The sequence below is a fragment of the Mercenaria mercenaria genome, chromosome 10, assembly GCF_021730395.1.
Source record: "Mercenaria mercenaria strain notata chromosome 10, MADL_Memer_1, whole genome shotgun sequence".
Classification (NCBI taxonomy): domain Eukaryota; kingdom Metazoa; phylum Mollusca; class Bivalvia; order Venerida; family Veneridae; genus Mercenaria; species Mercenaria mercenaria.
In genome coordinates, this window is record NC_069370.1 from 38,026,069 (window position 1) to 38,046,717 (window position 20,649).

Sequence of the window (20,649 nt, forward strand, 5' to 3'; positions counted from 1 at the left end):
TATGACACACATATCGTTACAATAAAAAAATTCAAACTTTTTTTTTGGATGGCATATACTTCCATGCACGATAGTAAAATGCTGATAATACAGTTTTACATGACCCACTAGCTCAGTGCATCTTGCTTATCAAATTACATCTTATACATATAGACATAACCCTAATTATGTATTAGATTAAACATTGCGACATTCAAGTTATCAGTCTAATTTCAATCATTTTGTCTGATTTTTGTTCCTTCCCCTGACTCATCAGACTTCCATTTGGTCGGCGAAAAAGCTTATAACAGTTTGGAATTGATGATATATTAACAATGTTCTGTAGATTTTGAGGAAAAGATTTGTGTTAAATTTTCATAATCTGACTGCAGCCTGACGAGTAGAAATCTAGGAAGCAGTCATTGGACGTAATCTGACTGCAGCCTCTATGTTCGCGATTGCCAAGTAGAAATATAGGAAGCAGTCAAAGGGTGTAATCTGACTGCAGCCTCTATGTTCGCGATTGCCGAATAGAAATATAGAAAGCAGTCATTGGCAGCCCTTTTGTTCGCGATTGCCCAGCTTGAATCTAGGAAGCAGTCATTGGAAGTAATTGAAACTTTCTTTGTGGTCGATGTAAGATAAATGTACTTTAAATCCTAAATTGAAAAATCGCGTGTTTATTATCAATTCATCATAAACGTGTTTATTTTCTTTCCAGTAAGTCTTCTCCTGAGACAGCGTTAGCTTATTAAATCATCATGAACGCATGTCTTACGACATGTACAAACAATTATGGTTGTAACTGTTGCTTAGTACTGTTCGACCTTCTATAAATTCACGTCATAATTGCTATTTCACATTTACAGAATTTCATATTACCAACAGTCTTCCATATTGTATAGAGTACGGTGACTTTTATGCAAAGTGTATTTGTGTCCCTTTACAAAACATGAAGATACTGTACTTCTTTCAGGAAGCAAGTATCGTTTATCAGGCCGCGTTCTTTTGATGAGCGGTAAGACAGGTAAAGTGATCAGCTGGAAGGGCGTTCCCGACGGCCGGGAGTCGTACTACTCACCGCAAGTTTACACGTGGTTAGATGGCACTCAGCTGGTGCTGTTTGGCACGGGTGGGGAGACACATGGCGGATCTTTATGGGTTATAAAACTTGACGATCTTATAAAAGGAGACATAGATAAGGTATTACTGGCCAAAGTGTTAGCAGTGGGTCAATTGACCTTACGCCGATTCTTAAATTTCGTATTTAAACTTTAATCCAGTTAAAAATTTCAATGTCAGACAGGCGATACATGGCTTAATTAATTTAGTTTATACTAATTTGTTTTAGCTCGATTGTAATGAAAGCTTAAAGCTTATTTGAACCACTCTCGTAATTAATTTAAAACGATGTATGCACAGAATTATACAATAAAGGTGTGCTTACCATTTGTTTTTCGGGAAGGGAGACATGGTTGTGATATACTGCTTAATATATAGGATAACCTATCATTTGGGCACATTATTAACACGTTAAAACGTTACGGTATAACCGATTAACTGACATGACAATATCTCTATTTAATTTATTATGTCAAATACAAAACACCTTTTTGCTTTTGACATGCATATTTGTTAACCGCCCCCACCCCCCTGTATATATTTTTCACATTTCACATTAGTTTCCTCTTAAGCAATCAGTTTCCGCTATACTTGTTAAAATGATTGTATGACTCGTAGATGAAAATGTAACATTCTTCGCTTGAGAGAAATGATTAAAATATTCATCCTGGTCAAGTCTGATTTTGTTCAACATAATGTTTCTTTATCATAGTTTGCTCATTGTTCTCCATACGAGGAACACACTGTCCGGCTGTATGTCTGTTTGTTTTAAGATGTCCTCCCAGAATGCACAGAGATATACTCACCGTTTCACATTTATTATTTTCTATAGGCGATAGCCTTATTCACAGACAAATTCAAAGGAGTGATGACCCCACCAGCGTTGGCTGACGTCACTGGCGACGGTGTTGAAGACATTATTGTCCCAGTTTTCAACGCCTCTGTACTTGCAATCAATGGACAAACTTTTAAAGTGATTTGGAACTACACCCAGCCTATGTCTGAGTCCTACAGGTGAGTTCTATAAATGACAAGTTCTGTTCTTTCAATTGCAAACAGGCAAAAAGCCAAAATTGAGTCGTTAATTAACTTAAGATAGGGTATCGTCTTCAGATATCACTTCTAACCAGCTTTCGTTAACAATATCCGATTCGCAAATATTCTAAATTGCGGAACGGTTTGGTTTGAGTTTGGCGCCATCTTAAGGCATTAAGCTGATTATACATGCACAATCCAAAGAAGCTTTGCTCATTGTCTACAATTCTCTTAAAATGTTTCGAATACACGAAGAGATTTTAGAGCTTTTAGACATTTCCATGTTTGATTTGCAGTACACCGTCTCCAGGGTTTTATAACGATGACGACGTTCCAGACTTTCTGATAAAATTTGCACATGGTCCAGGATTCCCGGTGTATTACCATTCCACAGTATGTACTTTATGTATTATAATGCAAGAAGCATCAAAGGATATCACATGTTTAGCATTTTTATCGTTATGAAAGCAGAGGAACATGCTTTTTCGTATGTTACTCATGAAACCGTTAAAATGACTAATAAAACATCTAACGCTGGTGGGTTAGGTCCATATTTTGAAAAAAGGTCAAACAACACCAAATCATAGAAAGAAAGAAAAATTTACATGAAAATTCAACAACATATATAACATGCATGTTACTATACAAAACAATTGTTAGTTCCTTAAGTAGGGTTGTGGAGGTGGGGGGGGGGGGGCGGGGCAGGGGGGAGGGGGAGTCAACGTTTTGAAAATATTTTGAAAATATTTAGGTATCCAGTCCTACAGTACGGTAAAACGTATTGGCCAGGTAGATTGTTGGTATAGATCTTGTTCGTTTACCAATTATTTCTGTGTTTTTTGTGTTATTGTGCTTAACATTAACAAGGCCAGCATATTTTCTGGAGATTCCGTTTGAACTATTTTCTATGTTGTTATTTCCTATCTATTTTATATCTAGCTATATTCGGGTGGCCAACCTACGTGAAATTCTAGTATCGTACACACTGGGAAATCGATCGATTCAGGCAACAATTTTGTTTACAGTAACTGAGTTTCAATATAACTTGACTGCTTTTAGAAATATAAAAAGCATCGAAGGCAGGAAGACAAGTCCTTCCCTTGACACTCAACATCTGCCATAGGTATCATGCACACTGGGATTTGGGCGAAGTGTTTTAAGAAAGAATTGAGAATGTGGAACAGAGGTTTAGTGTTTAGCGAAGCACTCGCTTTCCTGTTTTCAACCACTTTTATCTATCAAAATCCGTCGATATAAGTAAAAATGTTACCTGAATCAAGTTGTTTTTCCCATGTGTACGTGGATTGGCTACCCTGCTTGTTATAAGAAAATGAAACCGTTAAATAGAATCAACTGAAACAAAGGCAGAGAAAGGCAACTTCAGCATCGTAGCAGGCTGTCCTTTAAGAAATGACTATATCATTTTTTAAAACACGTTCTGAAATGTCCTCCATTTCTTATCCAACTGCTTTTTTATTCAGCATTCAAAGATGATGGAATATTCCATAGCCAAATAACAATGACTCTTTTCTGCTTTCAGACGACCATATTAGACGGTAAAACGGGAAAGCCTTTAATAGCTCCACCAATCAGGGACACGGTTGGGGCTCAAGCGTCCCCCATCACTGTCAGCATGGAAGGTAGGGGGAATGACGTGTTTCTGTACTGGGTAGCCGACTGTTTAGACCACGAGGGACAAGGAGGGGAGTTCAAGTTTGTAGAGGGTTTGTACTACATCTTATAAAGATTATATAAGTATATTCATATTGAAGATGATTCATCAATTGCCATTTCAACTTTGGTATTTTCATTTTATTTCAAATGCTTGCTTATCGAAGTCTGTTAATAGTCCAGACAATTTGAATTTGAGCCGCACCATGAGAAAACCAAAATAGTGCGTTTGCGTTTGCGGCCAGCATGCATCCGCGCAGTCTGGTCAGGATCCATGCTGTTCGCTAATGGTTTCTCTGATTGCAATAGGCTTTGAAAGCGAACAGCATGGATCCTGACCAGACTGCGCGGATGCGCAGGCTGGTCTGGATCCATTCTGGTCGCAAATGCACTATGTTGGTTTTCTCATGGCGCGGCTCGTTTGTTTATTAGAAAGCCTTGCACAACAATCCATGTATTGTATATAATTATGTATTGTTTATTCCCCTTGCTACTCTCCTGAAATCGCGAGTGCATTTGAATATTGACTCATATCTTTTACATAACATGTATTGTATAAGTAAATACCTGTAATGTTCATTTAGATGTATGTACTTTTCATAAGGGCAGAGCTGAGAGGTGGGTTAGCGACGGGGAGCGCCACCATACACATAAAGTGTGTATTTGGGGAGGGGGCGTGCAACTTATGATCCGTCCACAAGTTTAGGGCCCAAAATCTGTATTTTAACAGAATGGAATAGAAAATAAAGGGGAAAAGAACATATTAAAAAAAATTCGGGGAAAATACAGGTAGATCTGGTATCTCCGCCCCCCCCCCACCCTCAGCTCTGAAACTGCTCATGCACAGATGCTCTTCTTTCATAATTTCAGGTACAAACGTACATGAACAGAGTCGTTCAGATTTCTGTCGGCTGAGATTCAAAACCAATGGATATAGTAAAATATATGCAATAAGTCAACACATACCACCGCCTGGATCAACCGTTTACTACTCAGGTAAAAGGTACTTCTTAATCGTAAGCGTCATAAGCTAAATAGGGAGAGCGCAGAAACAAAACAGTAATTATAAGGATAGCTCCACTGGTTTGCTGCTCTTAATGTCACCAAGTAGCTACTGAATAATTCTAATTCTTTTATGTAATTAATATTCCAGCTGAAAAAAGTAGTGTTTCATTAAATGACTTAATATTTCTTCTGATAAATTGTAAAGTTTTAATTAAGGTAGTTCTGCACGTTTGATAAACCGGAAGTCATGGCGTAACGTCATTTATCCGGAAAACGTAGAATAATAACTGGATTCGGCGTACGGAAACGAAAATCATTTTATGAATTAATGGCAACCTGTAAGTAAATTTATTAAAATGGCACTGTTACTATCTTTATAAAGTTAAAATATAATATTAAAACATCTGACACTTTAAATAATTCAAAATAATGTCTTAAAATTAGCTTAAAATAGGCGGTTCATTTTAATCAAAAATGCCAAAAATAAGCAAACGGACCTATACATTTTATTTCACCATGTTATAGGCCATATATTTATTTACGACTGTGAGAAGTTTCATTAAAATCTACGTTGTAGAAAAAATTCAATTCGCAAAAATGTTATGAAAATTGCGATTTTCCCATAGACTCCCATTATGAAAACTTGCATGAGGTCGAAATTTTTTAAATCAGTCTAGCAAAAAATCAAGCACACGATCCTATCTTTTTTATCTGCTGAATTTTCTTAGTATATTCCGGAGTTTTGAAAAATCAGAGTTTAATCAAATTCTATATTGTAGAAAAAATTTCGGTCGTAACGTGCAGAACTACCTTAAAGGCCGTGTCAATTTGATGGACAGCACTTTGTCTTAAATCGTTTGTCATCCACCCATAATTCATGTGAAGAAGTTGGCAGTTACTTGCGGAGAGCAGGCTAGTACTGGTACAGAATCCAGGAGCACTGGTTAGGTTAACTGCCCGCCATTAAATAACAAAAATACTGTTAAAAAAACGAATATAAATTGGCAATATTACTACTGAATAAAAATATTTCTTAAAGTAACCAAAATTGGTTATGAATAAATATTTCAGAGGAACGAGTGGAGGTGGAGCACTCAAGCTGGATAAATACTACGAAGGAAGGGCTGGAATACGTTCTTTCTCATCCGGAATACCTCGATGAGTATCGGAGATTTTCTCATCCGGAATACACTGAAAAGGTAAGTAATATTAATGTCATCTTTTGTGATGACGTATGTCACGTACCAAACTGTTCAGAGTGATGAGCTTGTAAATATGCAGGTATGGAAATTTAGAGGTGGACTAAGTATTCCAGAATGGTTTTAGCAATGGCAACTTCTTGAAATAAAAACAATGTATGAAATGTCAGCAAGAAGAATTTTGTAAAGTTTTGTAAATTTGTTTATATTAAGCCTACTTTAAATGTACAGCTTTTGTGCCAGATATTGTGTCTGCGGGGTCACAGTGTTGCAAGGATAGATCATCCTTATCTGAAAATCTTTGGAGCGCAGAACTGTACACAACCGAACGTAGTTAACGCAACCTATGAGAGTTTTCTTTACAATCGTGTAAAATAAGTATAGCTTTATAATCCTAGCAATAGATATTGGCTCATTACTACAAAGGTCCTGGAAATGATTTAAGAAAGTGGCCAGTGATGTTTTAAGAGAATAAGGCATTTATATATTAGTTATATGTGAATTAAAAGGAGTCGTTCAATATTTTTTTATACTTTCTTTATTGATTTCAGCTGGATATCAACAATATTATACCTAAAGAAGAAGGCAGTGAATCGCTATTCGAGACCCCAATTTTTGATAATACCGAAAGAACTACATACAAAAAGGGACCGTCTTCAGGGGTTTTTAGACCACAGTCATCTATTCTTAACTCGATGAAACACAATGATTATCCGGATTATACCTACCCAGATACATATTACGACCAAGATCAGGTTAGGGGACGGCAAGGGACGGCTTTTAATAGGGGGAGGACGGGATATAGCGACTATGATTATGATAATTATTACCAAAATGCGCCAAAATATCAATATGGAAGAGATAAATACAGGGAAAGATATCCATCTAACAACAGAAAAGATAAAGTGAGACAAAGAAACGCTTTAAATGTAAAGAAAATATCGAAAAGTGCTGATAACAACAAAGTAAAACCTATAGCCATGAGAGATACGCGGACTAAGACAAGAACAGGTGCTAAGGTAGAAAATAGTGCAAAATCTAATATATTTAAAAAGATTCATAAACGTTCCAGTAAACAGTTACATAAATTTGGGCGTAATAATAGTGAACATAAAAGGCGGCGAAAACGTCGCCATGTTGGCCCTCATGACGAAAAAGGGCTGCAGAGACTTCTGTCAACCGGAAGTTTGGCACCATCCTTATTGCCAAAAGACCATCCACTTTATAATCATTCCGTTGATGTGGTGTTTGCCACATACTGGTTCTTTCCGGCCAAAACAAGAGCTATCTTGCCGGAGGACCAACACTGTATCGAGAAGAAGATGTCTGAAGAAACTATCAGATTCGATCCTAAAAGTAAGTCACTGTGCATTATGTAGTCATCGGGCCAAAACAAATATCAAAACCATACAGTATGAATCACAAGTATTACAATTTAGTAAGAATAACGAAACATACAATAACAATCACAAACATACAATAACAATCACAAATATACAATAACAGTCACAAACATACAAACAATAACAAACGCAAACATACAATAACAATCATAAACATACAACAACAATCGCAAACACACAATAACAATCACAAACATCAAATAAAAATAACACGAAACATTGACTATGAACATCAAACAAACATCAGAAATAGTGATATATTTAGCCTGTACTTATATAGGTGGACAATTTTTACAAATTAGAATGTTGCATCATGTGACTAACGTGTGACGTCATACGTTCAAATTATTGGTTTACAGTATCCTATTTGCTGACTGCTTACCGTGTTGATCCTTTTATAGCAGTACAATATACACATACATCTTGTAGTGTGCTTTCTCTTGACATGAAAGTAAATAGTATTATCCATTCAGCAATAGTTTTGCAAAATGTACGCTATAGGATATATTTGCTCAACGAAGATTTAGATCTGTTTTTGTTCTTTGTCTGCTCTGAATCAAACGATTGAGTTTTAAACGTATCGTGGACTGGTAAATTATTATGTAAAATTGTAAAGTGCGTGATTATTATTATAATTTTGTTGGTGTGGCGAGTCACAGCAACTTGAAATTCTGCTTCTCAGCGCAGTCTGGTCAGGATCCATGCTGTTCGCTTTCAAAGCCCATCGCAATAAGAGAAACTGTTAGCGAACAGCATGGATCCTGACCAGACTGCGCGGATGCGCAGGCTAGTCTGGATCCATGCTTGTCGCAAACGCACTATGTTGGTTTTCTCATGGTGCGGCTCAATTAGTTTTTATACTCTATATATACAACTGAAATTTTGCTAACTGTTCGTAGTAGTCATTTTCTAGGTTAGTTTTAATACATTTTTGTTAATTCCATAGTGACAGATCTGAAAGGAAATTAAGCAGTTTCTAGTCTAAATCGAAATTTGAGACTTTAAATGTTGATGCATATTATGAACTATTTTTCAGGTAAATATTACAAGATGGACCATGATGCATATGAACACGCAATAACTGATGAATGTTTACAGAAAAGTAGCCACGATCTTCCTGATGAAGGCACATATGAAAGCCAGGACAAATACGACCCATTTAATGTCCATATGGGTCAGATGACCGTCTACAGGTAATTAACCTTCAGCCTGCTGCCGGCAAGTGATTCTGCCTTTGCGACCAGTGCAGACTAAGATGAGCCTGCACATCCTCGTCTTGGTCTACACTGTTCGCTATTCAGTCAGTACATTTTCAGTGAACACCCCTTCAAATAATGAATAGTACTGCTCAACTTGAATGATAGACTAGTTCATTTTTGAAATTTAGCTGGGTAAAGGTTAATGAGGATATAAGTTACTCTGGGTGGAAGAGGACAGATTAACTGACCGAAACAGAAAATATATTTTTCGTTCTCATATAGGCTTAATTTCATGGAAAATGGTATTATATATTTTTTTTTAATTATAAATTACAAATAAATGATAAAAAATGTGCAAAATAAAGTGACTTACTTTTGGCGCAAATGATACAAATTTAAAAGAGCTATTTGAATGAAAAAAAAATCAAGATTGAATTAAAAAAATATTTGCCATATTGTCTTCGAAAGTGTCTTGAATGTAGATATAATGTTGAACTGCTTTCTCAGTTATATTGCCACAATGATATTAAAGAACATGTCTCACTTGAAATCGTATTTTAGCAAATTATCTTTAGAAAAATGATTCTGTCGTTTCTACCTCTACATCAAAATGAAATTCCTTTCCATGCCGGAGATCATAAATTATTTAGAACCAGGCACGCTTTTATGCATTTGCAATGAAGTTAGAATTCCAACTTATTTAATTATTGGTGCAGTGACAGATATACGGACCGATTGGGGAAAAACGCATTAAGACTTCAAACAATTCCAAACGTATTTCTGCTCTAATAGACATAATTCACTAATTCATCAATAATTGTAAATAACACTTTCGTAAATGTAATTTGTGGTTCAAATGAAGTTTGTTGACAATGACAAGGGAAATTAAACAATATATTTCCCTTATCAGGTTGCGTCTGACTTGCACGTGCAGTAATCAAACAGAAATAGAAATGGCGGGAAAGCGATGTGGACAGATCCTTCCATTTAATCAACAACAATGGTACGCCTACATGGGAAACAATGCTGATAGTCACTGGATGCCACGCGGTGACATTTAATTTACGTTGAAATTATGACGTAATAGATGACGTAATAGAAGTACCAACATGTCCGCCGGACGGAAGTGCGTAGACATGAATTATTGTGCGTGATTGAATGTTGAAAAGCGTAAGGTATTGAATGTTGAAACACGATATCATTTGATACATTTAAACCTGTTTATATAGGTAAACCACTTGATTTGAAAAAGCGGTCATTGCATATATATTTTATGTGCTACCATCACAAGAAAGGTACTAAACTTGAAGAAATAACTGATGACCTTACAAATCAAGCTTGGTGTTCATTTAGAGGTGGCCTTTTTGTCGCAAAGCAGCTGACGGTTTGGCACAATAACGTGCTTCGTGTGTATAGTTACATCTTCAAACTGACTTTGTGTAAAAATTATTTTCACCAACATCTAATATTGTAGTTGTTGATATGGCCTTCGATACTATACCGTACAATGTTTGACACACTGCCGTACAGTCATGTTCGAACGGCAGGCACTAAAAGCTTTTCATCATTTTGTCATTATGAAGAAAAATTAAACAAAAATTAACTATTTTTCACAATAGATTTCATTTTACAATATATGTTGCCTTCTTCAATAGAAATAATCGTGGATATCAGTTCCAACAATTATAAATGGCAACACAGTTATATTTGAACATGTTATATAAACAGTTTATCTAAATTTAATTTTTATCCTGAAGAAGGTTTAAAGCCAAAATATTGTGTTGTTTTTGACGTTTATAAAGATTTATTTTTGAATCACCAGTACCAGTAAACAAAATATATATTTGCATTTGCATTTTACATTTATTAAATGGCAGTAGCGGGTCTGAAGTGGTTAGTTGTGCGATTCTATCCATATTTGCACGATGGCATAGCCTGAGCTTAGGAATTCTGCTTACCACGTAAGGCGCGTCATTGTCTTTTATTTGCTGTCTATCATATACCTAAATGCAATAACGTGTACTCGATCATTTTAAACATTTAATCTTAAAAACAAAATACACATTAACAAAGTTTTAACGCAATGAATGACGTCATACATGTATGGCGTTAAATAACCGGTAATTTTGTAAGCTGTCAGTATTTTGCATGGGTTTAAAGGGATAGTTACATATATTTTCAAACTGTTTTTATATCATCTTGTTATTATTCTATGATCCATACATTTTATGTGAAACAGTACGCGAATGAGTATATGTATCTCCATTTCTGAAAGATTACGTTTCAGAGGAAATTCTCAGATAGATCTAGACGATGTTGTGTTTTCTCATCAGTTGTGGGCTGAAATTTATCATTATATAATCCCTCGGGCTATAGCCGCAGTGATATGTTTTGCGACTAGGCATATTTATTGCAGACAGGGAGAACGCAGATGTTATTTTTCAGTGTAAAATACAGCGTTCTAAAAATAGAACTGAAAACTCTTCTAGGGTATAGAATTGACATGATTATTTAATGTCTGTGTGTGCTTAGTTGTTTGAATTTCTATAAAGTAAATTATTATGCGAATAGCTCTGTATCATTCGTCTTACTATAAGACTGAGCATGGAAACCAGCCTCAGATTGCAACCTTGTTTGTCATTGGTCAATTTTAAAATTGTACTCAGAAGCAACCAATCAAATGCTTAAATTCTCAGACTGGTCTCCAGTAACAGTTTTATATCTTTGGACCCGAAAATAGTCGCAAGCTCTTTAAAGAAACATTATTCGCAATCGAAAGGGTGTTTTCGGGGAAGAAACAAAATTTTATCAGTAAGCAATATTTTTCCTTGTCAGTGTTAAAATTAAAAAAGTGTTAAAAAATGGAATAGAGATATTGCAACACGATGCCTCATTTTTTGCCTATAGATTTTAAGTTGGAAATACAATTTTCATTTTTTCATATTCGTACCTGTTTAAAGGTCACATGCTACTTTAATTTGGACTGTTTGATATTGTCTCTTGTATGAATTGCTTTTCTTTCTCACCATCAGTTGGAAATAATTGTCAACGTCAGCCTCAAATTTCCTTGTAGAGAAGGAATATTAACCCTTAGCCTGCTGGTGGCAAGTGATTCTGCCTTTGCGACCAGTGCAGACCAAGATCAGCCTGCACATCCGTGCAGTCGAATAATAAATGGTATTTCCCAAATTGAATGATGGACCAGTCCATTTTAAAAATTTAGCAGGCTAAGCGTTAAGACACTCCTTAGGCATAAGACTTGACATTTATTTCCTCTTACTATTGTTATTTTCTGAGATATACAATTTGTTTTGAATTTCTGCAATGTTTTATTAGATATTACATTCTTTGAAGGAAACTAGATGATCATTAGTGGTGGCGAATAGTATGTCAAGGGAGAGAATCAACGTTATAATACGCATCATAGCCTCAGTGCGAAACTAATACAATTGTATGAAAAAGTCTTGGACTACAACACTCGCACGCTGAGGCAACATTTTATTTTTGTAAATATTTGCCATATTTACTGTAAAATAGCACATACGATAAGATAGTGTTGGGTGAGATATGCATTAACCATCTTTTTTATCTCTTAAGATATCTGAGGATAAATTATTTTACTGTGTACAACTCCATTTCAAAATTATACTACATAGGTACTACATAGGTAAATATCTCATTTTTTCACATATCCCTAGGTCGGCTAAATTATGGTCACGTCCAAGAATATATATTATTTTTTTCAACACGAAACATGTGTATTTTTAAGTAATCTTTTATATGAGTCAACGTGATAAATCAAGACTATTTCAAATGCTTAAAATCAGTCTTTAATTCTTATATCAGTGTCTTGATGAATTAGAATGTTATACGTTTTACGTATGACTGATACAGCCCTGATCAAAACCGAATGCAGTAGTTAATGAAAAATATAATATTTAGTAGGTACGTCGAAAAATATAGTCTGCGTTTTTGGAAACTATTTCGATGTCTGGTCAGGATCCATGCTGTTCGCTTTCAAAGCCTATTGCAATTAGAGAAACTGTTAGCGAACAGCATGGATCTTGACGCTGGTCTGGATCCATGCTGGTCGCAAACGCACTATGTAGGTTTTCTCATGGCACGGCTTATTTCTTTTTGCGAAAACATTATATGCCCTTGAATGTAATCATAATTTAGGCCTCAAAAGGGTATGTGAAAAATTATGAGACATTCTCTATGCAAATATTAAAATGGTCCTGTTTATTTTTGATGGTAATCTTTAACCTTATTTGATACACTCTGTAAAAGATGGTCAAAACGTTTGCAAACCAAGTACAAAATTTAAAACGTCTTTTTATTAAAAAAAAACCAAAACAGTTTTTAACGAAATATGAAACGTATAATAGGGTGTTTACAGTCCAAATGCGTTTCTTTAGATGAAACTATAAGCAAATGATGCGTACTGATTCTATTGAATCTTGCGGCAACAAGGAGGAGATTTCCAGATGCCACAACACCCGATTGGCTGAAGTTGTTTATATACGTCACGTCGTCATATGCATTCCCCGAAGTAGTCCGCGGAAAGCGTGCGTTGTCACGTGACATGTGACGTTATATCGTTAGCTATCCCAACAGAAGCCATAATTTCAGATATTTATTACGTTTAATACAACTATGTGACATTGGATCAAATAAATGAGCGTGTAAATTGTCAAATCAAATACTAAATATATATCCAATGATAAAGGATTTTTAGTATCTCTCTCTTTAAGTCGATGTATAAAATTCATTGTATTTGCTACTCTGACGTCATATCTTTTGCGGCCAGGTTTTATTAAAATAAATGTTAAGTAAGAATTCAAATTATTTTCCCGAAAAATTATTGTTCGTATTAAATATAGACGTTTTGTTGTTTATTTTTCGAACTTTTCCTTTTTGCTGATTTAAGATCTAGATGTAATACAGACGTAATGATTTCTTCCCAGCTATCGACTGAACATTATCACTGCGATACTCTCTCATGTCGAATATCATCTGTAGGTTGCTCTTATCTATGTCAAACGCTCTTTTCAATCAATATTTTGTATTTATTTTTTATGTTAACTGATCTTCTGCGAATGATTTCAGTTCTTGACTTTAGAATGGTTTTGTTTTCTTAAATTCTATAACAGAGGTAGATGTGTTGTCTTTTTACTTATTTCATTAGAATACACAACCGGTTGAAATGAATCACAATGTATTTTCTAAAATGTAATTATATAAATGTTATATGTGATCATCCGTGATGTATGAGAAAACTTGTCTATAATTCTATTTGTTGTTCCAATCAGAGTAATTAAAATCTATATTATATTATACCACAGGTTTCTTATTTTTTTTCAGACATGACAGTAAGATATAATTATTAGACCAAAGGGACAATACCATGTAGAACACAGATTCCTGAATATGACAATGATTGTCTGCTAGTTTAGCTAGACATGAAAATGAATACATTCTATAAGATCCTTTGGAAGCAATGAACGTACCCGAGTAAAATTAAGGAATGTTGTTTTAATCGCTTCAGTCTTTTTATAAAGGAAATGATCCCGAGTTAATCACCCCTCACGGCCCTTAGCGCTAGAACAGTATTATACATTTAAACTTTAAATCCCAAAGGACAAGAAGTTACGATCGCCATTAGATGTTACAAGTAGAAACTCTAATCTTTGATATAGATCCTTTTAATTGATAAGGAAATACCGGCTTTATCCCTGCAGACATTCATTTGCAGGTAACTTGGTAGAACCGCTGACCTATCACAACCCAGCTGGATACACAAATGGTGTTTTGAACAGTCATATGATTCAAAGCCAACGAACTTTGGCCACCCAGCCACGGAGGCCCTTTTAACATAAGGGGTGCAATGATATCAATATGTTGAGATTCTGTGAATTCTGCCATGAACGATATGAGACAACAGAGAATTGTAGATGAAAGGAATAACCATTTAATATAAATACAACTTTTACATCTGTATGTATGAAGGACCATTAACCAATCAAATGTTAAAGCTTCAAGTCCTATCGATTCATTACACTCGTAAAATATCCATTACGAAAATGCTGCTTGTCGCGTTTGGGTAAGATTATTTCACAGATATACATTAATGAGTTGTTAAAATACTTTATTTGCACTTTATTTGCGAATAATACATACGCTTTTAGGCACAAACATTACGTATATTAAACATTGCAATGCATTATGTATGACAATTATAATAGTAAGTTTTTATCTTTTCCGTAAGTTGATATATACATGTACAATAGAAAAAGAATAAATCACTTATATAAATACAAAAAAGAAATAGAAACGGAAAAAAACAACAACATAGCTCTAGATCTATTTATACGCATAGACAGTATATTGAATATTAGATATTTGTTGTACCAGTCGATACGCCAGGCACATTCATTGATGGTACCGGCATTGCAAACACAGATGCTGGTTTAAAAGCTTCGAGTCTTGCATATTGGCTTTCTCTTTCTGCGGAAACTGCATCATCTTCGTCGTCCTCTAATGATACGACATCAGTAGTGGTATTAATGACGTAATCTTTCCTTTCTGCCCTTGACGCAGCTTTAAAATAACTCTTATTAACAGTGGCATAAATAGCATTTGCAGTATTCGGTTTAGGAAGTAGCTTAGGTTTCGGAAGAATGACTGGTTTGTTAACTTTGAGCTTATCAACAATTTCATAAATACTTTCAGGTTTTGATATTGTTACAACTGGACTCTCTGGCCTTTCAGATTTTACACTGAGTCTTTGTGCGGGCTCAGGAGATTTTGATCTAACAATCAAAGAGGTAGGATCATGGTACTGAGTATCACGTGGAATGTCATATGTAGAATTAGTTTTATGAAGCTTCTCTGGATTCATCTCCAAGTTACGAGTATATTTAGAATTTTGTTGCACTTTTATTCCATGAGAACCGCTTTCTTCACTTACAATTTCATTTTTGTTCACTGTGCGTGCAGGTGAGTCTTTCACACTTGGAGTCCGTGAATGAACAATCGCTCTTGTTATTTTCCTACAACTACTTCTACTACTTCCGGGTAGGCTCCTTATGCTGTTCCTGTATGCGCGTTCTGAAGCACTTCCGGCAAAGCCGACAGTGCTATATTTACGAGAAGCATTCTCCGGAGGTGAATATATTCTACTGTCATAAGTTCTTTGACTGCTTCCAACACCGAAACTGACAGTATTGTATTTGGAAGGCCTTCTGTATTGCTGTTGCAATTTCTTTTCTAAAGGTATATCGAAAACCTGATATTTGCTACACACTTCCCGGACACTTTCCAAGCTACTTTGACTACCGCGTACCAAAGAGTTCTTGCTTTGCCTTCGTAACGATCCTCTTTGGTGTTTAGAGTTCATATTGGCTTCACAATACATTTTACCAAGGACACTTATATCTGGTGTACTTATTCCTTTCTTAAGAATTCCATTTTGCATGCGTCTCATGCTACCGTGAAAACTCGGCCTCGTTTTCATTAAATATCCGGTTGTGCGCGCGGACAATGACGTCATCCCGGAATGAGAACTCTGACTAGAACACACAGAGCCGTCTTTATCGTATTCATATCTATTACCATAACTGTAATTAATTGCATCACCATAATTAATAGATTCTAGAGAAAGCGACCTATTTGCCAATGGCATTACCATGGTAACACCGTTTTCCTCCATATTTTCGCGATGTTCTTTCAGTTCTATTCTGATCTGCCGTTTCTCAGCAAGTTGTCTGGATTTGTCGTTCTGTTGGCTGTAAGAAAATATTGATAATTATATGTTTGATGGCGAAAGATAATTTAAAAAAAAAAAAAAAGCTATCGTTTAAGTTTTCTAACTGAGGTCGATTTTTATTTAGGTATCGTGAAGACTAAGTTATTTTTCTTTCGTTTAGACCATGCAAGAAAGAATAATTACTTTATATAACTTAAATAACTTTCGGATTTTCAGAATAAATCAAATATGCTTAGGTTGTATTAATATCTATAGAATGCGACGAAAACATAATATATCAGTTAAGGCATTTTCAACATCCATTTTCTGTAGAAATTATTAAATAGTGCGTATGTGTATAAATATAATTATCTATTGTATTTCTTCAATTCTAGCCCGATTATAATTTGTGGGCGGCATTTAAAGAACGACAATTCTAGGCAAGCTGAATTGTTTCATGTTCATTTTTTACAGACAGATGTTGAACTTTATAATATGAAAGCTCGGTGATACCTATAACATACCGTCTTTTGACAACACAGCCGACGATGAGACCAAAGCCGACAAGTAGAATAACGCAGGAAGCAACTATAATATAGATCCAAACTGTAATAGAAAACGGAAATCATGTATTCGGATATTGCCATTAGGATTGGTTTTGCTCATTTTAAAACTACTTGTCTTAGCCTGATATAGCATTATTTTGTATATCATCCTGTGACTATTTTTGTAATAAACTCATAAATAATATGACTGTTTTTATATATGTCTTGCACGGATTAAAGCCAAAAGAACACAGACTCGCATATAGTATATTCTAATTTCAATCTTTTAATTTGTGGGCGTTAACAAAATGTATTGATATATCACTAGCCATATCTAAATCAAACGTTGAACACTTTATATTCAATTTTTTGTTTAAATAAGCTTTTTGACTCTGTTTCTCTAATATTCATATATTTCATGATACAGTGTGATACGTGTACATATAAAACATGCTACATGACAATCTACTGTTTAAATCAGTTATAGTGCTTTATTTTTGTATTTATTAATATCCAGGTAAATGTGATTTCAATAATTTTCTTTCTCCTTTATTTTTCTATTTTGTATATCTGAACTCCTTAACTTTACTGCAAATAACCTACTGTTATCTGCAAATAACTTACCATTATTTTTCTCAAGGGATGATGAACTGACTACTGCAACAGCAATTGGTTCTGTTGGTTTAACCGGGCGTGACGTCACAGTTGTCTCTGGTTTCCTAGTTGGCTCTGAGTCTAAAGTCACAAAATAGAAATATATAGTTTACACAGGTAAAGTATTCAAATACATAAACTTTCTGTTAATAAAAACCTGGAAGTTTATTTCACAGATTTATCATCGTGTATAATGGCTTTTCGTATTATAAAGAAAGTACATTTTATATCTCGGCCATAGCATATATAAACATTTTGCATAGAAAGGTTGGGGACAATTGGTTATGTATTTGTATATAAAAGCGAAGAACGTTGTTTTGTATCTACGTCTGGTATATGCATATAAAGTAAGAATATGCATTTTATAGCTCAGTCGTAGCATACATGTACATAAACGTTTTTGCATATATAGTGAATGAAATATCTGGTATAGCTCAGTCTAAGCGTCTTTGTACGTAGAAGCAAAGAACTTTATTTCAAATCTCCGTCGTAGTGCCTGAAAAAAGCTATTTGTATACAAAGTAAAAAAAAACAACGTTTTATGGCTCGGTCGTATAATATATATTAAGCTATCTGTATATAAAGTAAGAAAGTACATTTTACTGCTCGGTAGTATCATATGTATATAACGTAAGAAACAACATTTTGATGGCTCGGTCGTAGCATATATATTAAGCTCTTTGTATATTACAGTAAAAAAGTACATTTTGATGGCTCGGTCGTAGCATATATATTAAGCTCTTTGTATATTACAGTAAAAAAGTACATTTTGATGGCTCGGTCGTAGCATATATATTAAAATCTTTGTATATTACAGTAAGAAAGTACATTTTGATGGCTCGGTCGTAGCATATATATTAAGCTCTTTGTATATTTCAGTAAGAAAGTACATTTTATTGCTCGGTCGTAGCATATATGTTAAGATATTTGTATATTACAGTAAGAATGTACATTTTGATAGCTCGGTCTTAGCATATACATTAAGATATTTGTATATTACAGTAAGAAAGTCAATTTATGGCTCGGTCGTAGAATATATATTAATTCCTTGTATATTACAGTAAGAAAGTACATTGTATGGCACAGTCGTAGAATATATATTAAGTTACATGTATATAAATTGAGAAAGTACATTTAATTTTTATGGCTAGGTCGTAGCGTATATAAACTATTAGTAAGTATGTATATACATTGTATCTTATATTCCCGTCGCGTCATATCGATTTTAAGTTATAAGTATATGTTTTAAGATTTTAGAAATCCTCTACAATACTAAATATAAAAGCTAAGAATGTCTAATACACACCTTTTTCGTAGCATAAAAAGAATTCTCCGCTGCAGCCACTTGTCACCCACATTGCATTGCCACGATAACCAAAGGTCTTCTGGAACTCGCAATTTGCACGTGTAAAGTTCCTGTTAAGTTTTATGGCGTGAACGTGTACAGCACCAGGTACAGTACACTCCCTATAGAAACTGACACTTGTGCATGTGACCACACCAAACGCATCATCCTTACAGGCTGCCGAAGACAAAAGAAAAAGAGATCTTGCATTGTCTATATCAGAATTCTGAAAGTTGCAATACTGAAGTGTAAAATATTTGTTTTTATTTTTATATTATACCATTTTACCTGATAAGGAACATTTTCCGAGCAGAGTTAGTGCCAACATTATATTTTTTTCAGTTTGTTATAACAATGGTCGCCCTAGCATCCGTTCAAACAACACGAACAGATAAACATTTTGCTAAGGTTTTACAAGAACGGCCGCTATGTTATTTGAAGGCCATCATACAAATTAACGTAAAACGTTACTGAAAGTCCTGCTCACTCATTTTTTAATCTTCCCAGAAATTGCCTTTTAATCTATAGAATAAATCACTTCAAAAGTCGTACTTTTTATATATTTTACTGTACTGATCATTTTAAAGTACTCTTAGCGAGTATACGCATTTGATATTTTTAAAAAAGTATTTTAATCATTCCTACTTTCTTACCTTTGATATCTTCTTCTGTGTAACATTGGGATGCGCCAAGAAAAGTGAAAAGTAGTCCACAAAATAAAATACGTTCCATTTTCGTTATTGTTAATTCCGCAATACTATTACTTTCGAAATTCCCGAGGAAGAAACATCTTCGAAACAAACTTGAGATTGGCGTGAATTTCTTACTAGGCTTAGGCTGTTTCTTCTTGCCTCTGAATCAAACTTACAAAAATCAATGTGGGCGCAAACAGGCTTGGCAAAAGTTTAAGCGCATGCGTATTTACATGCCAAAGGCATTTTATGTTTTCTATTGTTTTATTGTCGGGGTCATTGAAGTAATGATGATAAAATCAACAAATGACCCCTGGTCAACAACAAATTATGCACGCGAATTACCTGCTGATATTTATCTTTTTTTTATATATTTACCGATACATGGCATGAATATACAACCGGATTCGTTAATTTTAAACTTTTTTTCATAAACGGAAGCAGGAAGAAAACGAATGTAACCGTTTCAGATTACTAACCAAAATATTGACATATATAAGATAACACTAAATAACTGGCATTGAATAGAAATAGAAAAACTATATACAGTTCCCATGCATATCTTTTCTCGAAAAAAAAAACTCTACTGAATGAAAATCTAAAGAAAAGTACGAATCATGTTTTATGCAAGAAATATAATTTTAATGAGACACACTGTCAAATCATATGAAAATGAGAATTAAAATATTATTATTTATGATTAATTTTCCCATGCAGTTAGTACATGAAGAAATTTGTACCAAAATGTCAACTTTGGTGACACAGACCTTCAGACAGAAAATCTAAAAATGCTCTGCGTACTAAACTATATTTCTAAGAACTATTCGAATACGCCAAAATGCGGTTCCCATTTTTTTTTCTCTCACTAATTATTATGATGGTTATATTAAATCCCATTTATGGTTCTTTGAAAAATCGTTAATATAAGAATTGGAACAGAAGTAAAATACAGTAATACAGCGCAGTACATGTACGACATCGTGCATTTTTTTTCTCATTTTGATCAAAATTAATGATAAATATATTTATAATTTTTGATTTTCGTTTTAAATA

At 34.5% G+C, this 20,649-nt stretch overlaps 2 protein-coding genes across 2 annotated transcripts; one reads left to right on the top strand and one right to left on the bottom strand.

The window, feature by feature from the left end:
* Nucleotides 1–958: 958 nt before the first annotated feature.
* Nucleotides 959–13,952, top strand: LOC123561870 (uncharacterized). Its single transcript, XM_053552801.1, has 9 exons — nucleotides 959–1,182; nucleotides 1,934–2,115; nucleotides 2,433–2,529; nucleotides 3,677–3,860; nucleotides 4,678–4,803; nucleotides 5,884–6,011; nucleotides 6,563–7,367; nucleotides 8,451–8,607; nucleotides 9,524–13,952. Exons 1-9 carry the CDS (start codon nucleotides 991–993, stop codon nucleotides 9,672–9,674), a joined length of 2,022 nt encoding a protein of 673 aa, XP_053408776.1. The 5' UTR covers nucleotides 959–990; the 3' UTR covers nucleotides 9,675–13,952.
* Nucleotides 13,953–14,279: 327 nt separating this feature from the next.
* LOC123560393 (uncharacterized) lies at nucleotides 14,280–19,476 on the bottom strand. Its single transcript, XM_045352587.2, has 4 exons — nucleotides 18,866–19,476; nucleotides 17,530–17,640; nucleotides 16,885–16,966; nucleotides 14,280–16,400 (listed from the first exon to the last, which is right to left on the bottom strand). The coding sequence occupies exons 1-4, from the start codon at nucleotides 18,915–18,917 to the stop codon at nucleotides 15,008–15,010; spliced, it is 1,638 nt and encodes a 545-aa protein (XP_045208522.2). The 5' UTR covers nucleotides 18,918–19,476; the 3' UTR covers nucleotides 14,280–15,007.
* Between the last annotated feature and the right edge of the window lie 1,173 nt (nucleotides 19,477–20,649).

Bases quoted from the DNA above. Each gene is read 5' to 3' on its own strand.
- LOC123561870 (XM_053552801.1), top strand. From the start codon at position 991: ATGAGCGGTAAGACAGGTAAAGTGATCAGCTGGAAGGGCGTTCCCGAC. The intron at 2,530-3,676 runs GTATGTACTTTA...TTCTGCTTTCAG, and splicing joins CGGTGTATTACCATTCCACA to ACGACCATATTAGACGGTAA. The intron at 3,861-4,677 runs GTTTGTACTACA...TCATAATTTCAG, and splicing joins GGAGTTCAAGTTTGTAGAGG to GTACAAACGTACATGAACAG.
- LOC123560393 (XM_045352587.2), bottom strand. From the start codon at position 18,917: ATGTGGGTGACAAGTGGCTGCAGCGGAGAATTCTTTTTATGCTACGAA. The intron at 17,641-18,865 runs GTGTGTATTAGA...TTGTGACTTTAG, and splicing joins CTTTTTATGCTACGAAAAAG to ACTCAGAGCCAACTAGGAAA. The intron at 16,401-16,884 runs GTATGTTATAGG...ATTTTCTTACAG, and splicing joins GGCTGTGTTGTCAAAAGACG to CCAACAGAACGACAAATCCA.